Here is an 18,277-nt window from a genome sequence, read left to right on the forward strand (position 1 = left end):
TATAATAACACAGCGTGATGTAACAACAAGCGTGACACTGACAAATACGAGACAAACCATTTCATCAAAGTTTTGTAATTTTGCGAGGATTGTGTATTTTATATACACGTATCAGATCGGTGGAAATTATATTTGTTATATTTATCAAAAGTAAAATTCAGAACGAAAATACTTTGTTATAAAATATTAATCATTTCAACGAATAAAATTCGCAACATCAACAGTATTTCTATAAATAATTAACAATGCCCTCTTTCCAATCCAATGTTCTTTTTTAATATTCGAATTAGTAACATTCTATTGTATATTTATCAAATAAAACTGAGAACGAAATTATCCTGTTATGAAGTATTAATAATTTTAATGAATAACATTTACACGGAGAAAAGGAATTGGCTGTCCATATAACCGAGATTTAGTTGTTAGATCTAGTTTTTAGCTATGGGAGCTAAAAGCTAGATACAAGGACAAAAAGAATTAAATTAACTAAACTAACTAAAATTCAATTGTATTATATGGACAGCTAATTTTTACCTATGAAAGCTAATCTCCAGTTGTGGGAGTTAATTCTTTTTTCCATGCAACTTCAGTATCTTTTGAAACAATTAATGACGCCCATTCCTTGTTCAAATCATCTTTCTACGAACTTGCTACGAAATAAATTTGACAGAGAAATAATGTGTTTTTTGTTTCATCTAACGATTCATATTATCGCAGTGCCAAAAGTTATCGACCCGTTCATCAAGTATCGAGAGCAGACTTTTACTCGCCCGTTTGACTGTGCAAAGAAGCGACGGTGACCGTAAGACGTTAAATTCGGCACTGTTCGCCGCACGGTCAATGAGTAATTGTCTTGGCATTTACAACATACACACATAAGTTATAACGACTGGCGCTTAATAGATTTTAATCAGAAGGGCCAGGGACCGAAATTCCATTATCCCACATCCGAGTTACCGCAACCAAGTTATGTAGCTTCACGAAAGTGCGATAGACCACTGTATTGCAGTTAAACTTGATTTACAATAATGTGCTCTGTAACATTAACAACCTTTAATGGTTATACATTGCTCCAATTATGTATATATGCTCAGCGTGGTATCGGTTTATTGCGTCACCGTCGGTTGTTTCGACTAATTCGCCCTAACTCGTCGTCCCGTAAGTAGCACAAAATGCCGGAAGTTTACGAGAAACGGAAGCTACGATATCGTCACCTTGCGGAATCACGGCCGATATATTAATCAAGAATGTTTTATTACCTTCGCTACAACGACCGCGTTCCTTTCTCTCTGACGTAAGACACGAATCTCTTCGCGAAGAGAGACTCAAATATTTTTGTTGCTCCCGACGCAGCGCTGGTAGGCGTTCTTTTGTGCTCTCTTTATGTTTAGGTAACTTTAATTATTCTTTGGGGAGGAGTTCCTTTCAAGTTTAAGCAACTTTATAAGTAACTTAATTACGGGGAAGAACGTTCGCAACACTGTGCCCTGAAGGACCGATGATGGTCGGTAGAAATGGAATATTTTTAATACAGCCGTTGAAGCTCGTCGTAATTGGCTTAATTAATATTTCGAACGCGTGGTTCGTTTCATATTTTCAGGAGCTACCGTTATCAGAGAACTTTCACTGTTGACACGCATACACACGTGGAATCGATTGAACGCGTGTACTCGTTCACAAAACAAGATGCATTGAGCATCGTCCTGTCGCAGCTTCTAATGTGCATTTATGGCTTGGCATTGCAACGTGACATTAATACCTTAATTATAGCGGCTCCGCTATTATTCCAGTATTTCCTTGCATACGCCTTCGCTTCGCAACGATCGATCAATTTCGTCATATAATTGCCAGCGGATTCTTTGAATTTGCATGCGTAAAATGTAATTAGGAGATGCCTAATTATTGACGCCGCTTAATTGCCCGCGGCATTTCTAGCGCGCGGAAACTAGAATTTCATGAATGCCATATAAGAGAGAATGATACCGCAACGCAAAATGGATGGAATTACACCGATACATTCAGCCGATCGATAATCCACAATATATATATACACACACCGAACCGTTTGAATTTGACATATTAATCAAGTTGGTTATTTGAGAAACAACGTGACCCCATCGAAATGGCGCAATCGACATTTTTTTCGCAGATGCGAGAAAAATATTCTCGCAATATTCTTTTCGCGTGACGGGAACGCCGACGGGAATGATTTCTCCCCCGATTTCTCAAATGACCGATAAAATTTTTAATTTTATATAACCGTTGCCTATCACGCAAACAGATTTGTATAAAATTAATACACTAATATATATTCAATGTGTTACCCTCGATATGCATAATATTCGTTGAACTTTCAGCGCGCCTCTCACAACAACACGAGTTACACAACATAGAATTCAACGTTCGATCGAACAGAAACGAATGTATCTTGCGTGTTCTCAGATACTGGCAGGGATTCCCCTCCGGAACCCGCGCCGCCGGAAGTACCGCCGCGTGGACCGTCTTTGCACGCAACGCACACTTTACGCACGCAGCAAAACCGTAATGGCTGTCCACCGAACGCAACAGGAAATTTCACCGTGCCAAGTGATCAGATACCGACTGAGGCGTATTCCGGTAAGTAAAGATTCAACTTATGTTCGTGAACGATATCTGTTCGAATTACATTCGAGCAATCGAGCAAGTCAGATTTAAGCGTAAGTAAATGATTTCGAACTCGCTAATGACCGAAGGTCTCGCGTCTTTTTAAACGCATGGAAAAAATAGCTGGGTTGGATTTAGTCGAAATAGACGAGCACGCTTCGACCCAAGGAAATAAAATTTCGGTTTCTTATGAATTAAATTTTATTCTTATAACTTATATATATATATATATGCGAACTGCGCGGATATGTGCGTTCAAACCCGCGAAAAAGATGCGCGGACGTCGGAAAGACGTCATCGAAGTCGATGGCGACTACTTCGCCAGATAAAACTACTTTTCGAAAAAGTCCGGGGCGTTTCGATTTTGACCTAAGAATCCGCGCGAGCTTTCTCCGATACCCCGATACACTCGAGCGGGCAAAATCAGATTTTATCGCGAGCGAACGAATCCGGGCTCGCTAATGAGGCCGAGCGTCCAAAGGCTCGCGCTTCATTAAACGAGTTCTCCCCGAAGGAGCCGCGCCAGCGAGTTCGTTTATCCCGCGGATAAATGCGGATCGCGAATGCGTATGCGGGAGAATGCGGGAATGGCGCGCGAGCGCTCTGTGAAAAGAGCGATATAATGACGATCGAATCGTAATGCGATCCGTTCCGTTTAACCCGCGCGACACCGCGTTATGCGCGGCGCGGTTCGATTTTCACCGGCGCGGAGTTTAATTTGCTGCATGCGCCGATTATGTAGATGCGCAGATGCGAGCGCTCCGGCGATGGTACGGGGGGTATCTGTTTAAACTAATGGCCTGTAGTCCGGTGTGCAGGGGGTGGGGAGGGCTGCATTAAAGCGGTCGTTAATTCGTTGTAAATATACTCAGCGTATATTCGTTTCTCTATATTTCTATGTACATACCATTAGTATATCGCCGCGAGTACTGAACGTCGTTCGTACCGGCGATCGTGACAGTCCCGAACGCGCATCCGGAGTAGGCGCATGCGCGCGCGGAGATTACGCACGTGCGATTAACGATTCGCTCGCGTTCGGATGCCGCGTGTCCGAGCGAGCCGAACGATTGTGTAATAATAACAGCGCCGCGCGACATTGATGAGCACGATTACCCGTTAACGAGCGTGTCGACGTTGTCCCCGACGGTTGCGCCCGGTTTCTCTATTCTCCGTCGTGAGTGTGCGGATTATCCGCGCGAATGATTCCGTCGATTGAAATCCCGGAAGTCGGAGCACCCGATGATACGACCCGATAGTATTGCCGGCCGTTACGGATTCGCTCCGATAAAATACGGAAAGGATACCCGGCAACGCGCAAACCCCGCGCAGTCCTTTGTTGCGATGGGGAAGGCGCAACGAGATGCGCTATCCAGCGCACTTTATTTCCGGGGGATCACTCGAATTTTACGAGAAGCGTTCCGCCAGTATATCGAACGCGCAGTATATGGCTCGCTATGCTTACACGGGAATTTATTGTAATGCATTCTCGATAATCCCGTGCCGTTTTAATGGGGCGCAAAGTTTGATCGGACGCAACGTCGAAATTTTCTCTCTCTCTGAAGAACGCGCGTGTGATTTCGTTACGGCGCGAATTCTGATAACATCGGTCCGCGTGTGTCAATTATCGATTGACGTGCGAAAGCCACGTGTGTCGTGCTATAAACAGGCGGAGCCCCCCCCCCCCTTCCCCGCCCGATACGATAGTTGAGCGCCGGATAGCGCGTCGCGCTTTATGCGAATATAATGCGAGCCGACGTTAAAGTATGCGCGTTCTGCGACGTGACGCACGTCGTGCCGAATCTGCCGTCATTTCGCGAAATTATTGAAAGTTGTATCGTATTCGAGGGAAACGGCATCGTGTGTACACACGCGGCGGAGGTGGTGGGCGCGCGTGTACGTAAATTAGCGCGAGGCTGTAATCCTGTTGTTTCGAGTTCGTCGAACTGTGTCGGAGCGCGGAAAATTCGGCCTAATCGGGCATCCGGCCAGCGTGACGCTCGAAAATTCACGCGAAACCGGTTCAATTTGTCAGATAATATCGTAATCTTGGCAGAGTGACCGGCGGAACGCGCGAACTGCGCAAGGCGATGACTCCATCGACGTTCGGCCGTACGCGCGTTTCGCTTCTGTCGCGCATGTTCGTCCCTCGTTATTTCTTCCACGATTACGCGCCGAAAATTTTACTTGAATCATACAGTATATTCTGATAGTTATATATTTAATTGTGTAGGGTATGTAGTAAAGTTACACGTAGTATAGTCAAAATTAATTGAACTTGTATTACGTGGATAGGATACACTCATAATAGAATATATCCGTTACGGTCATAGTGAAACAAAGATTTATATACTCGCTAAAGTTCAATCGTTGTATTGTTAAAAGCCGTCAATAGTCACTAATGGCCATAATGATAAGTACAGTATCATAAATCAGTCAAACTTCGCTGAAGAAATCTGTTAACAGCTGCGACTGTTTCCATCAGTGAAATCTGACTGCAGAAACGGTGAAAAAATATTATTTATTGCTTTCTTTAATTATCTTAATCGTTCATAAGATATTGCCAATGATTTTATCTGAAATGTCTTTAATTATGTTTAATTGATTAATTTATATTTTTATTTATATTCTTACAGGGAAGAAAAGATTAACGTCGGTAGTTAAATTAATTGTATTGTATGGATACCTAAAACTTTAGCAGCGTAAGCGATTTCAATTGCTGCAATAATAAACTCTCTCTTCTGCTGCTGCTGCAATTAAAATTGCTTAATTTTTAGGTGTCTGGCTGCTAAAATTTTTGGTGTCCATGTGTTACAACTTACTAATTTAGCTATTGTAGCTAATCTTTTCTTTCCGTATATATATTGCTTTTTGATTTAGTATGATCGGATTATATTATGTAAATACAAAAATACAAAATGCAGTATTAATCTTTGCAGACCGTGCGGTATTATGAGCAAATTTTATAATTTTAAAACTAGAAATTTGTTATATACATCACAGAATAGTCTAGTAAAAAATGTAGCATCCTCGCATTGGTATAATAGCTTCCTGGTCTGTAAGAGTTAAGATAGAATAAAATGCCTTTTTTATATGTTATATAGGAAAAGAGCTATTTTCAAATCGCTACATCTTGAAAACGAAAAATTACGCCGGAACGAAACAAAGTGCATTTTAAAACTAAAAGTTAATGCTTTCGCGTGGTGTTAACGAAATTTGGGAAAAAATTTGCTGCCGGTGTTATAACATTATGAAAATTTTCAAAATCATCGTTTTAGTCTCTTTAACGTCATTTTTTTTCAAAATTGTGAGGTAATAACCAAATTTGGAGAATGGATTCGTGTTTAACAGGCAAAAATACATCGAAAATGACTATTTACGCTCGTGATGTAAGAAAAGGTTAAATTTTGTCGGACAGCATTATCGGTGAAATACTGTTTTACTGATATAATCAATGATATTTTCATTGATTCCACATAAAAGGGTATGACAGCAATAAACGAATAGTTATAGTTTGATCAGATATACTTCTTAACTTGACTATATAAATGTACATACACAAATTTATCACACATATAAGAAAATATCAGAAAGTTAAAAAAAATGCCCCATACTGATACATACATTTTCGACGCTGCAGCACGGATTGTATGTTACTTTTAATGTCACTATGGGAGAACATTTTATCTCGAGTAATAATTACTGTATAACGTATAGTATTACTACGTATGTGCGTTTATGAGAACGGCAGAAAAACGGGGATATTTGTGTTTGTGTTATGGACCATCGTGTCTAGACAGTGATGTGCAGTTATAATCGTGTTGTTCGCATTTTTTCCTCAATTTCCATATTTTCCTCGAAATCGTTTCAATGATACAAGTACATATATCCAAATCCTACGCATCCCACCATAATACTTTACGGTTCGTGAATGTTTATACCTTTAAGAAAAATTGTCCGAATCCGCACTCTCATATTTAACGAATTGTACACCGGCCTTCAAATGTGCCTTAGGAAATGGGTCACTAAGAAACCGCGAAGAAGTCTCAGTTTATCGAGAACATCCCGAGTAGATTATCCCGCTCTTACTCTTTATTTCTGCTCGATGGCTCTCCGCGAGGCAACTGCGCGAGGGAAAATTCACGTTACCTCCGGGAACGCCTATACCGAGACCAATATTATTATCAGAGGTACTTAAGCTTCGCGTATTTTTGCATAAATGGAAATTAGAAATAATTATTGTTGCACCTCGGGGAACAACGGTGTCGCGCAATAGCAGTCCCGTGCGTCCCAGATAACCCCGATGCCCTTTTTCACGGTATACACTCATCGAAATTCACGCGAGTAATAGTGAATTGCGACAGTGAAAGAAAGAGAGAGAGAGAGAGAGAGAGATCTTTAACGTTCTTTTTAACTTTTCTCTCCCTACATTTTTCATTTTCTCATGGCAACGCAACGATTCGTGCAAGATCCTTATAATGCCGAGGACCAAGAGTGTTACACAAAAACGGAGTAATTGTTTACGGGAATAAAGTGAATGCAGCGAGAGGAAGTCATGTAATGAACAGATTGGAGATTCACCTTCAGACTAAGTAAGTTACATACAGTTGGTTAATGACACTTCATAACTTTGCTCCAAGTACAAGTGGCCACCCATAGTTCTGTAAAGTTTATGGAGCGCACGCGAGCACACTCACTTGGTCTCTCCGCACATCTCTTTCTCCCGTTAAGAAGCATCCGTCAAGATAATTACGACTATAACTGTAACTATAATTATAACTTGTGCGGCGAGCTCGTTTGTCCGATATGACTTTGCAAAATAAGAACACCATCGATTGGTGTGCGATATACTTTCGCGCGGTGCGTGAAAAACCTCTGTGTGAGTTTCCCGAAGACGACGATTATTCCGCGAGCTCGGTTAATAACGGCGATACCGCAAGAATCACAACGAATCATCGAAAATCGAACATCGAGTATACATCGAGAGAGAAAAATATCTATGAAATCAAAAGTATTTAAGATTGCAAAGTTTCCAGGCTCTTTCTTCTCTTCTAAATCACGATAAAAAGAAATAACTAAAAAAGATCGTTTGAAGCCAAATTGCGCGTATCAAACGCATGTATTTACGTAGAATCGTGCACGTAGATGCACATTGTTTATAACGGGAGATTTCAATCATCCACATGTGGTCGCCTTCAGTCGATGATTTACAAAATTATCAAGATGAAAAATAGCGGGGTCGAGACGTAAAATTAAGCGGAAGCGGCGCGATCGAGTCTCTGGATCGATGAGTTTCGCGCATTATGTCTGCTTGACAATCCACGCGCGCAATATCGAGCCGGACGCGAGTTGCAATCGAGGTGCGAGATCATCAGTCTCCGCTCTGAGGGGAGACTTTCGCCCAACTGATTTTCCCACGGAAAGGCGTCGCTCCGCGCGCGCGATATGACGCTTCAAAGGGCCCCTTTAATCGTTTCCGAGTTCCAACGGGAATTTCTACTAGTTCACGCGTCTTCTCCTCCCGAACTTTCGCATCCCGTCCAAGGATCAACTCGATCGCCGTTGTTTGCTCTCGCTGGGGGGGGGGGGGNGGGCGAAAGGCGGGCAAATGTTTGCCTTCTTCTGGGGGTGCCCCGCTTCCTAATGTCTCGCCGGGATCTGCGCGCCATAAAGTGGACGGAAATTTTATTAGTATAATCGCCGCATTAGCACCGGAAGAGGTCATTGCACACACGCGCGTCTGCGCGAGGAAGAGGGTGCGAGAACGAAAGGGTGCGGACGGAGAGGTACGCCTTGGCTCGCGCGTCGGTTGGTTGACCGGAGAGAGTTCACGATCGCGCGCTGATAGGGGCGCGCGAGACTTGCGCGACGCTTTGTGTCCGCCTGCTGGAATCGCCCTGTATTAATTACCGGCTCGCTAATTACTATTTATCAGAGACCGGCGTGCACGCCGAGCCGAGCGGCACAACTCGCGCGCACCATTATCGCTCCGCTTCGAATGAGCACTACCTTTACGTCGCAGCGTCGTTCCCAGGCAACTTCGTTACGTCGCCGATTACATCTCGCACCGGCGCTCTGCGAGATAACGATCGAAACGATCTCGAGCATCCTTTAACCCGCGTCGATCCCGCTCGTTCGTATCGAACATTCGGATCCTTTTACGCGCGCAGGGCGCCGCGACGCTCCGGCGAATTACGCCCTTGCCTTTCGCATCGCTATCCCCGAGATTTTCGCACCACATCAGCCCGACGGATTCCGCTCAACTTGAAGAGCGAACGCAGAACGTCGTGATGTCGGGAGACACGGTAGCGCCGAATACATCTCCTTTTTTTATCTTATTTGGGAAGACGCAAGAGCGTCTTTTTATCGGCCGAACGTGCGATACTTTGTTTGTCAGATAGTTAAACGCGCCGTATAGTTTTGTGAAATTCGTATACATTCCAAGTACGTAGATATAACGTTATACCTGTTATCGTGTGACCCGAATCGAAATTTAAATTCCGCATTAACCCCCGCGAATTCCATTAAGCATGAAGAATGAATGGGGAACCTCGAGATATTAAGATAATCACCCTCTACACCGAATATGAATATATAGAAATTATGGTTTTATCTTAAATTTTTACAAACAGTTACTGTCGTCTTTCTCCATGTTGATACTCTAATCATCACTTGTTTTAACTATCTCATTTAATTTTTCGTTATCTCAATATTTTTTTCTTCATATCAAGAATTTAACCTATATTCTTAATTTCAATAATTCACGTGTTAATTAATTTACTTATTAGATAGGTTGTGTGTGTGTGTGTGTGTGTGTGTGTGAAAGATAAGCCTAAATTTCGACTCGGATATTCCTATATTCTACGTAAATTCGTCGCACGTCTTTTAAAATCGGAAATTTGTGTGGTGAGTAATTTAACGAACCTGGAAACATACGTGTGTATCGTCGATCGCGTCCCAACGTCCAGCGTATTCTGCCTCTTGGCGTCTCGCTCCCCGCTGCCCGTGGCACTCTGAATATCCGCTGACGGCACTGACACTCGCGTAAGTACGACGATACGATCGTAAAAACGCATATTAATCAACGCGAGATACCGACGAGAATCCGATGAGCACTTCATAAATCAACGGAAATGATAAACGCGGCAACACGTGTGCTCTCCGTGGTATATACCTCTCACACGACCGTCTGAAACATAACATTTCAGGGGAAGAACAAGCGAGGCACGAATGCACGTTTGATCGCCTCGAAGATCCGCAACACGTTTTGGAAGCGTTGCGATTGTTGCGATCACTGAGCCGTTCGATGATAGGCGATAACGCTTACTAACACGAACTGACGTAGACGGTGTCGGTTGTCGGAATGCAATCGATGGTCCGATGAAGACTCGTTTCCGAAAAGTAAATTCTCTCATTGGACTATCGACTGCGTCACAACATCCGACAGCCATGTACGCGATGTACTGTGTACCGTAGACTTTTTTGCCGATTGTTTTGGTATTGGTGCATCGTGCATTTTCCACGGTCGAGTGTTACATTATATCGTAAGCCACGCGAATCTTACGTAATACGTACATCAGCTCGGTTGACATACTACTCGTGTTCGATGTTTTGATCCCTCTTGTCAAAGTCTTCACTGGATATCACTTTCCTTTATTATGTAAACGAACACCCTTCTTTTTACTCTCGGCTTCGCGTCGCCATCTTGATTTTCGCCGTTAATTCGATCAAGTTATCTCCGCCTCTCCCACAGAGGGCAGCAATCTAACTTGATCGACTTATCGACTCGAACATTCAGTGACCAAAATGTCGGCGGATCTTGAAATATTCGGTCGCATTTCCGTTGGCATCGCGTTAATTAACCGTGTATGTCGAGTGTCAGTGCCAGTATCAGTGTCAGTGTCACGAACTAGTGCCCGGAGTACCACGACGGAATAGCAGAAGCAGGATCAAAATGCTGAGATACGATCAACGATACGATACATCATATACTTCCAAGTTTGTCCAGTGAAATTATTTATTACCTTGTTTCTAATTTTAACAGACGCATGACAAATTTATGAGAAATGAGAAAATAATCGAATCGAAATTTAGGCTCATAATCTGTAATAAATTATATATACATATATATACATATATATATATATATATATATATATATATATATAATTAACACTTTAATTATTGAAATTAAAAATAAAGACCAAATACATGTAGGATATTGAAATAATCTAATATTATATTACGCCGAAAAAAGTGCTGATTCAAGCTTTAACGAGGAAAAGACGACGGTAGCTATTTTTATAAGCATTTAAAGGTTATTATAATAAACATTAAAGGTAGAATCATAACCTTTATGTATATTTGGCGCAAATCATTTTCACATCTCTCAATATATCGAAGTTCTCGATTCATTCTTCGAATTTCACGGAATTCGCAGAGATTAATGTGGAATCCAAATTTCGATTTGAACCATCCGATGACAGATGCACGTTACCCATACACGTTACCCATACACCCATGCACCAGAAATGTACAAAGCTCATATAAAGCTATATAACGTGTTTAATTAACTAACGTGTTTAACTAACCGATAAATTATAAACCGATAAATCATATATCTAGCGAATATGTTAAAAAGATAAATTATTCGTTTTTGCGTAATAAAACAGTATACTTGGCGCAATGCGTGATCGCGTCTCGTATTGTCTCGAGGTTTTTCATTTATTCTCCAAGCTTGACGGAATTCGCAGGATTGGTGTGAAATTCAAATTTTGATTCAGATTGTTTGATTCGGATTTCGATAACACGTGCACGTTATTCCATATATCCCACGCACGTAGAAATGTACAATATTTATACAAAGCTGTATGACGTGTTTAGCTTTCTAACAAATAAATTACCACATATCTAGCAAATATATTAAGAAGACAAATTGCTCGCATTTGCGTAATAAAGAAGCAGGTATACTTGGCGCAGTGCGCGACCGCGCGTATCTTAACCCTCCGTTAGTCGCAATATATTTCACTCACGAATGGTTGCAATGCATCTCGCAGATACACTAATTTTCCTATTATTTTCCTCTGCTTCTTGAAACAGTATCCTTCTCATTAGTATTTGACTAACGGATCAGGCGTTAAAGGACATAAAATAAACAGTGAAGGACAAATCGACAAGTATTAGGATATCGCGACTAACATAGAGTTAATATCTTAAGGTTCTCTACTTTAAGGTTCATCTCTTAAGTGACGGAATTTGACGGAATTTACAGGGTTAGCGTAAAATAAAACCTTCGTTGTCTATCTCTATTTTGAGATTCGTTTCTCAAGTTTGACGGAATTTACGGGATTACTGTAAAATCAAAATTCCGATTCAGATCGTTCGATAACAGGTGTGCGTTACCACCCACGCGCTTAAAGTGCAAAGCTCATGCGAAGCCGCATGGTGCGTTTAACTTTCTAACAAATAAGTTATCGCATACCCGGCGAATATGTTAGAAAGACGTAATGTTCGTTTTCGCGTAATGAAAAAAGAGGAGAGGGGAAAAGTTTACGACGCATGATAACGCGTGTCGTGACAGATTGCCTTTAACCTATTGCGCGTCGGTTTAAGAATGCGAGATACATCTCCGGTGATAAGCGAAACGAGCACACTAGGAACGAGAATATAATAGGACGCTTTTTCCGCGATCTACAGGACGGTTCGGGCGAATACTGTAGGGGGAGGGGGGGGGGGGACAGGAGCGAGGGGCCTCGCCGNCTTGGCGCGAACGAAACGTTTACCGGTCTCGAATCAGACGATACCTGTCTTACGACTCTCACTCTGCCGCATTTGATATAATGACGGAATAAATATTACACTTGCACACGTTACGTTACATGCTTTAAATACGCGATCGCTCATTTATCTTTGCACGATTCGCAGATTCGGAGATCGTATATTATCGAGGAGTAACCAAAAAGAAAGTCGAGCTAAAGCATCTGTTAGTTTCAACGTTAGCTTCAACCGTCCAGACGCGGCAAAAACTCGACATTTTTAGCACTCGGATACATCGTATCGATTTATCGGGTCTGTCTGTGCCGGCTGAGAGAGAGAGAGAGAGAGAGAAAGTTTCACATTAGATTTAATGGAGTCCTATTTACTTCAATATTTCATTCGGCGATCATATTTTATTCGTGAGTCGTCCTCGTCGGAAGAAAATGTCCTATCAATTATTGGCGCTCTACAATAGACTCTAGAAAAGTAATTACGCTAATTATACGTATAAAACGCCATTATGCATAATTGGAAATGTTCATCCCGATAATGCGACATTGCATATTTCATTTCCGCGATACTTGCGCGACACGTGTGCGCGGCCTGGTTTAATCTGAATTTCCTCGACATTTTTCTTTTTGCCAGAGACCTCTCCGCGCAGAGTCCCTTTCAGCGGAAAGTCGGCGTGCGCGAAATAAGATACAAGCTTCCGCAATTTGATAAGCGCGTTCGTTCAGCGGCGAGGGGACGGCGACCGCCGCGATATGTCGATATTCCGGCGCTCTTAGTCGAAAAGAAGGGAGAGAGAGAGGAGAGGGGGCCATTTCGGGAAGTAGCGTGAGATTAACTCGATCTCGCGAAATGGTACGACCTCTCAAAGCGGACAAACGCGACGTCGTGGCTGCGCCCGGTGCACCACTTCGACCATGCAGAAGATAGATATGGCCGGTGGAATAAACATGGAACCGCGCACGGAAGCCACTTCATATTTCAGAGCATCCGAGTGAACTTCTGTAACGGTGGACGCGCATTAGACAGACTAATCCCGGCGGTATAGGGCCCGCACTAGTTTCGCGCAATTTCCGTCGTTCCTGCATCCACCGCCGCCGCCGCTGATTACCTACACCGCGCACATCCACCGGCTGGGCGTCGTTTTGCTTATTTTGCTTTAAATAGAGATATTTCGGAACGGGCCGGACCCAGACGCGCGCGAGAAACTCCCGTCCGTATTAAGGTCGCACGCGCGGCCGGATGCAACGCCGCAGCGGGCACGGGAAGCCTCCGGCATTATTCTAATAAGAATTATGGTCCGTGATAAATATCGGGGCCGGGCTCGAACGCTTCTGCCGGCGGGAAACTGCGGGAGAGATAGGAGCCGGCTCGATTCATTGATTATCCATTATTGCGAAACGCGCGCGCCGAAAGTAACGAACGCGACCGAACAACAGACCGAGCAACTTTTCCCGCCGATCCGCGGAAGGCGAAGGTGCAAAGTGCGCAGAGGATATGTGCGTGTGCCGTAAATATGTGCACCGGCATGCCCATGGAAAAACAAGTCGGTTCCTGTGAAATGAATAGGGACCGGATGGAAACTCGGTGATGAGAAATGAAAACTCGGTGACGCGAAATGATATTACTCTGTTACCGCGACCGAGAACGCTCGTGCGAACATTCGGCCGCATCAAAACTCAGTCGGGGTAACTGAGTGCGATTGATTCAGCAGAAACTTCCCACAGGAATTGTAGAAATCCTTCTGCTTCTACAAGCGAGCTTCCGTCTAATCCTCTAAGGTGACTATTCAAACTTGAAAAAAAAATTTTCCTGAGAATTCTCTGATTTGGCGAGCAATTTGTTAAAGAATTCCAGGCAAAGTGAAAGTATTTTTAAATGTATCTTGCAAATGAATATATATTTATTGTGGAAAGTCCTTAATATTTTGCATTCGTGAAAGTTTACAAGGCATAAAATAAAATTAAAAGTCACTCAAGTTTCAATAATTTTATTTGAGAATTTTTGAAACGAAGACTTGAAAAAGTAAATATTTTGTTCTGCATAAAATTTCTACATTATATTTTCAAAAGTTACGAACAAAAGAATTATGCAATGCATAACCGGTATAAAAAATTCAATTTTTGTAAAACTATTAAAATAAATGTCCGTTTTAATTAAACAAAATTGTATCTAAAAAAATTGCACCTAGAGATACGAAATTATTGTCTTCAATATTAAATATCAGATTAGTCGTAAAATCAATATGTTCTAAACGTTAGAGCAATATAATTATACATTTAAATTATATACGTAGATATGGAACAAAAAGAGAATCTATCATAAACATAAAAGAAGTNTTACATATATATATGTGTACATATATATATACAGAATATTAATAAGTTTGCGCCTACAATTTATATAGCGCTTTTTCTTATTAATAAAAATAAAAATTAACTAATTAATTAAAATTCATGTCGAAAATTCTGAATTATTTTTTTAACTAAATGAAGAATGAAGAAAATATGAAAAAAATATTATTAAATAAAATTCAGTTAACCAATATTTGTCTGTGAACAACGATAATATTGCTTGCAGACAAATGTCAATATAAAATTCCCTGATTTTCGATAAAATTTCTTGAGAATTCCCTGATTTTTTTTACATATATATATGTGTACATATATATATACAGAATATTAATAAGTTTGCGCCTACAATTTATATAGCGCTTTTTCTTATTAATAAAAATAAAAATTAACTAATTAATTAAAATTCATGTCGAAAATTCTGAATTATTTTTTTAACTAAATGAAGAATGAAGAAAATATGAAAAAAATATTATTAAATAAAATTCAGTTAACCAATATTTGTCTGTGAACAACGATAATATTGCTTGCAGACAAATGTCAATATAAAATTCCCTGATTTTCGATAAAATTTCTTGAGAATTCCCTGATTTTTTCATAAACAAATTTACGTAAATAAATTCTCTAAGAATTCCAGGTTTTCAGATTTTTCTAGATACTTAGAAATAGATACTTTGTCTTCAGGCAACGAAGAATTCAGTTACGCCGGCGAAATTATTTTTCCGTGCACAATACCGATGCGAAGAAAAAATAATTCAGAGGAACAGCAAATTTTATGCTGTCGAAGCAGATAAATATATAAGGTATTTCCTATATATATATACACGGTCCAATATTTTAAGAATTCTTTAGGTCATTTTGCAAAAAAATAGACGTATGTTAATATGAATTTTTCTTGATATAAAATGATCTCAAAATCAACTTCCAGAATATTGGATAATATTTGAGAAACATCCTATATATCTATTCACTTTTTAAGACATAAACATAAAATTTGCTGTCCTTCCAAATTATTTTTTTCGTTTACGCGGTATACGTGACAAAATCGGGTTTTCTTTTTCATTCGATCGTAATACTCTGTATCTCACGCGTGTCCTCTAATTACATAATTCAAGTTGCCAAAGTATCAACGAGGTACATTCATTTTGTACGGAAGGGCATCTTTAAAGGCGAATATTTGAGCGAACGACCCGCATTTCAGGCATACCTTAGTGCAAAGCCTAACGGCGTTCTTGCACTCGCGTGAGGCGTTGCTTTCTATAAATCCTCGGTCTTACCCTCAACTCCTTTTCCTTCTCTCTTCCTCTCTGCATATCTCTTCCTCTTCGACCTTCTTTCTTCATCATGCACCATCTCTCTAACCTTCGTCCAACCTAACCGCCCCTACCGAGTTTCCTCATTGTGGTACCAAGCGGCATAACTCAAACTGTCCTCGTGATACCGATGCGAGGCTTGGATTTAGCGCGAGATCTTATCGTCCAGACAACAATAGCGCCGTTGCTTAGACGAACTGAAATACTTATCGTCCGCTTAGCTCGCCGGGAAATTTATAAGATGTCCGCGAGCTGAAACGGAAGCCCGTCTTTGGCCGCGGTAGCGTGTGCCAGGCATACTCGGAAAATTTTTTTTATGAATGTGCGAAAAAGTACCTCTTAGATGTAAATATAATCGATCAAAAATAATGGCTGAAATGAAAATTGAGGAATATAAATACTGAGTCTTAAATTACTGTAAAATAAATATTCACATCTTCGTTGTTCTCGAGGTTTTCTATCGCGTACGTGTACGGAAAAAAAGATTTTGGTTGAATTTACACTTGACAATAGAAACGCGTTTTAATCGTAAGAAACAGAATTTCTGATTGTAAAAACCGAATTTGATTCATAAGGATTTGCTCCGCAGCTGAAAGTTATATTGTGGCTAAATGTAACGATCAATAATTGATCTAACTGGTGATTTTACTGGTGATTACTTTTTGGATTAGGCAGTTATATCAGTTTATTTGCTGTCGCCTCACGCTTTCGTCTGCATTTCTGTTTTCATTTTCTGTATTATTTTCTGTATTACTTCTTTTCTTTCTTTTGCTTGTAGCGACTAATAAAGTTATTATTAATATTATTATTATTAAGAGTCAGAAATTTTATTTCTTCTTAACCAAAACGTGTTTGATTTGCCTACTGTCAGGTAAATTAAAAAAAGAAACTATTTTTTCCGCACGTATATGGACAATTCGAAAATTCATTAAATTAGATTGATTAGTTTCCGACGGGTAAACGTCGAAAAATAAATATCGGGAATCGCTGCAAATGCGGCGCAACAACGCGCTCTTATGAGAAATATGGAAATGGCAGGGGTAGAGGAGCGGGGGGAGGGGAGGCGGGGGAGAAGGTGGCATTAATGCCACATTTAATGCGGTGCGCTTACGCGCTGCGATTATCGAATTTACGCCTTGAATCGAATATTAGCTTCCGGAAAAATATTGCAGCGACGGAACACCCACTTTCGGCTGAAAGCAATTTTCAGCTTAAAGGCTTCCACGGCTTTTATAGCGTCGATATATTTTTCCAATAATATCTGTACGCGGACGACTGCCTATGGCTCGGCCGGATGGTGCGAGAGGAGGTCCGCCCGCGTGGAACGTGGAAACGAGATAGAATAGTTTACAATCAAAATCCAGCCAGCGAAGCAGACTCTTAAGCAATCTCCATCTCGCGGTTAAAAGTGAAATCCAATTTCCGCTAACAGAGACTTTTTCTTAATATAATAACCAACTTCTGAGTTTAGCAACCACCCTGAGCGCGGAAACTTCGGTACTCCGTTAGGCGGAGGCCGCAGATAATCAAAATACACGGTAATCGAATTTCGATAGATAAATTAACGGGCAAGATGTCTGTTCGCGATTTGTCGCGCTCGCGAAAGAGAGAGAGAGAGAGAGAGAGAAAACAAATATCAAAAGACAGAGAGAATTCGCGGTCGCGGGTTTAAATCGGACAAAATGAGCGGCATTACAAATTTGACGTGAAGCGATATTTTGTTCGACATAAACAATCGTCGATTCGTACTGCGTCGCAAGTTCGATCACCGCCGCGATACGTTTTTACCCGTGTCATCCATGGACCAAACGTTATATTCGACTCTTTCGAAAAATTTCACCGCGCTCGATATCTTTTTTCCGTAACGTGCGACCGCGATCTCTAGTTAGAGATGCGATCGTTTTATCGGAGTTTCGTGACTCCGGCCGATTGAAATTCGAGAGACAACACTGACGAGGCAGCGACGGGAACTCGCGCAGGCTCGGAGACACCAAAGGGACACGAGAGGTACAAGAGATCGTTTGTTAGGCGATTCGTTTAGGATGAGAGAACCGACGCCAGACACCGGTGGTAGCGATTCCGAAGTCCACCGCATACTCGTCGGATGCAAGTATCGGCGAAACGGGCAATGGTAAAATAAACATATTGATATTGTTATTAGTATTGCGAATGATCTCGCGGGAACATCGATGGTGGTAAAGGGGGGAG

General features: G+C 41.3%; 1 protein-coding gene across 1 annotated transcript in view; it reads left to right on the forward strand.

Moving 5' to 3' along the window:
* Positions 1-18,277, forward strand: part of LOC106745530 (teneurin-a) — a 730,052-nt gene that overhangs the window by 298,127 nt on the left and 413,648 nt on the right. Inside the window, exon 7 of the mRNA XM_014621223.1 lies at positions 2,443-2,616. Within this exon, the coding sequence (XP_014476709.1) occupies positions 2,443-2,616 (174 nt within the window). The remainder of the gene's footprint in view (positions 1-2,442; positions 2,617-18,277) is intronic.

This window comes from Dinoponera quadriceps, unplaced genomic scaffold (genome assembly GCF_001313825.1).
Source record: "Dinoponera quadriceps isolate SergipeBrazil2010 unplaced genomic scaffold, ASM131382v1 scaffold120, whole genome shotgun sequence".
NCBI classification, from domain to species: Eukaryota; Metazoa; Arthropoda; class Insecta; order Hymenoptera; family Formicidae; genus Dinoponera; species Dinoponera quadriceps.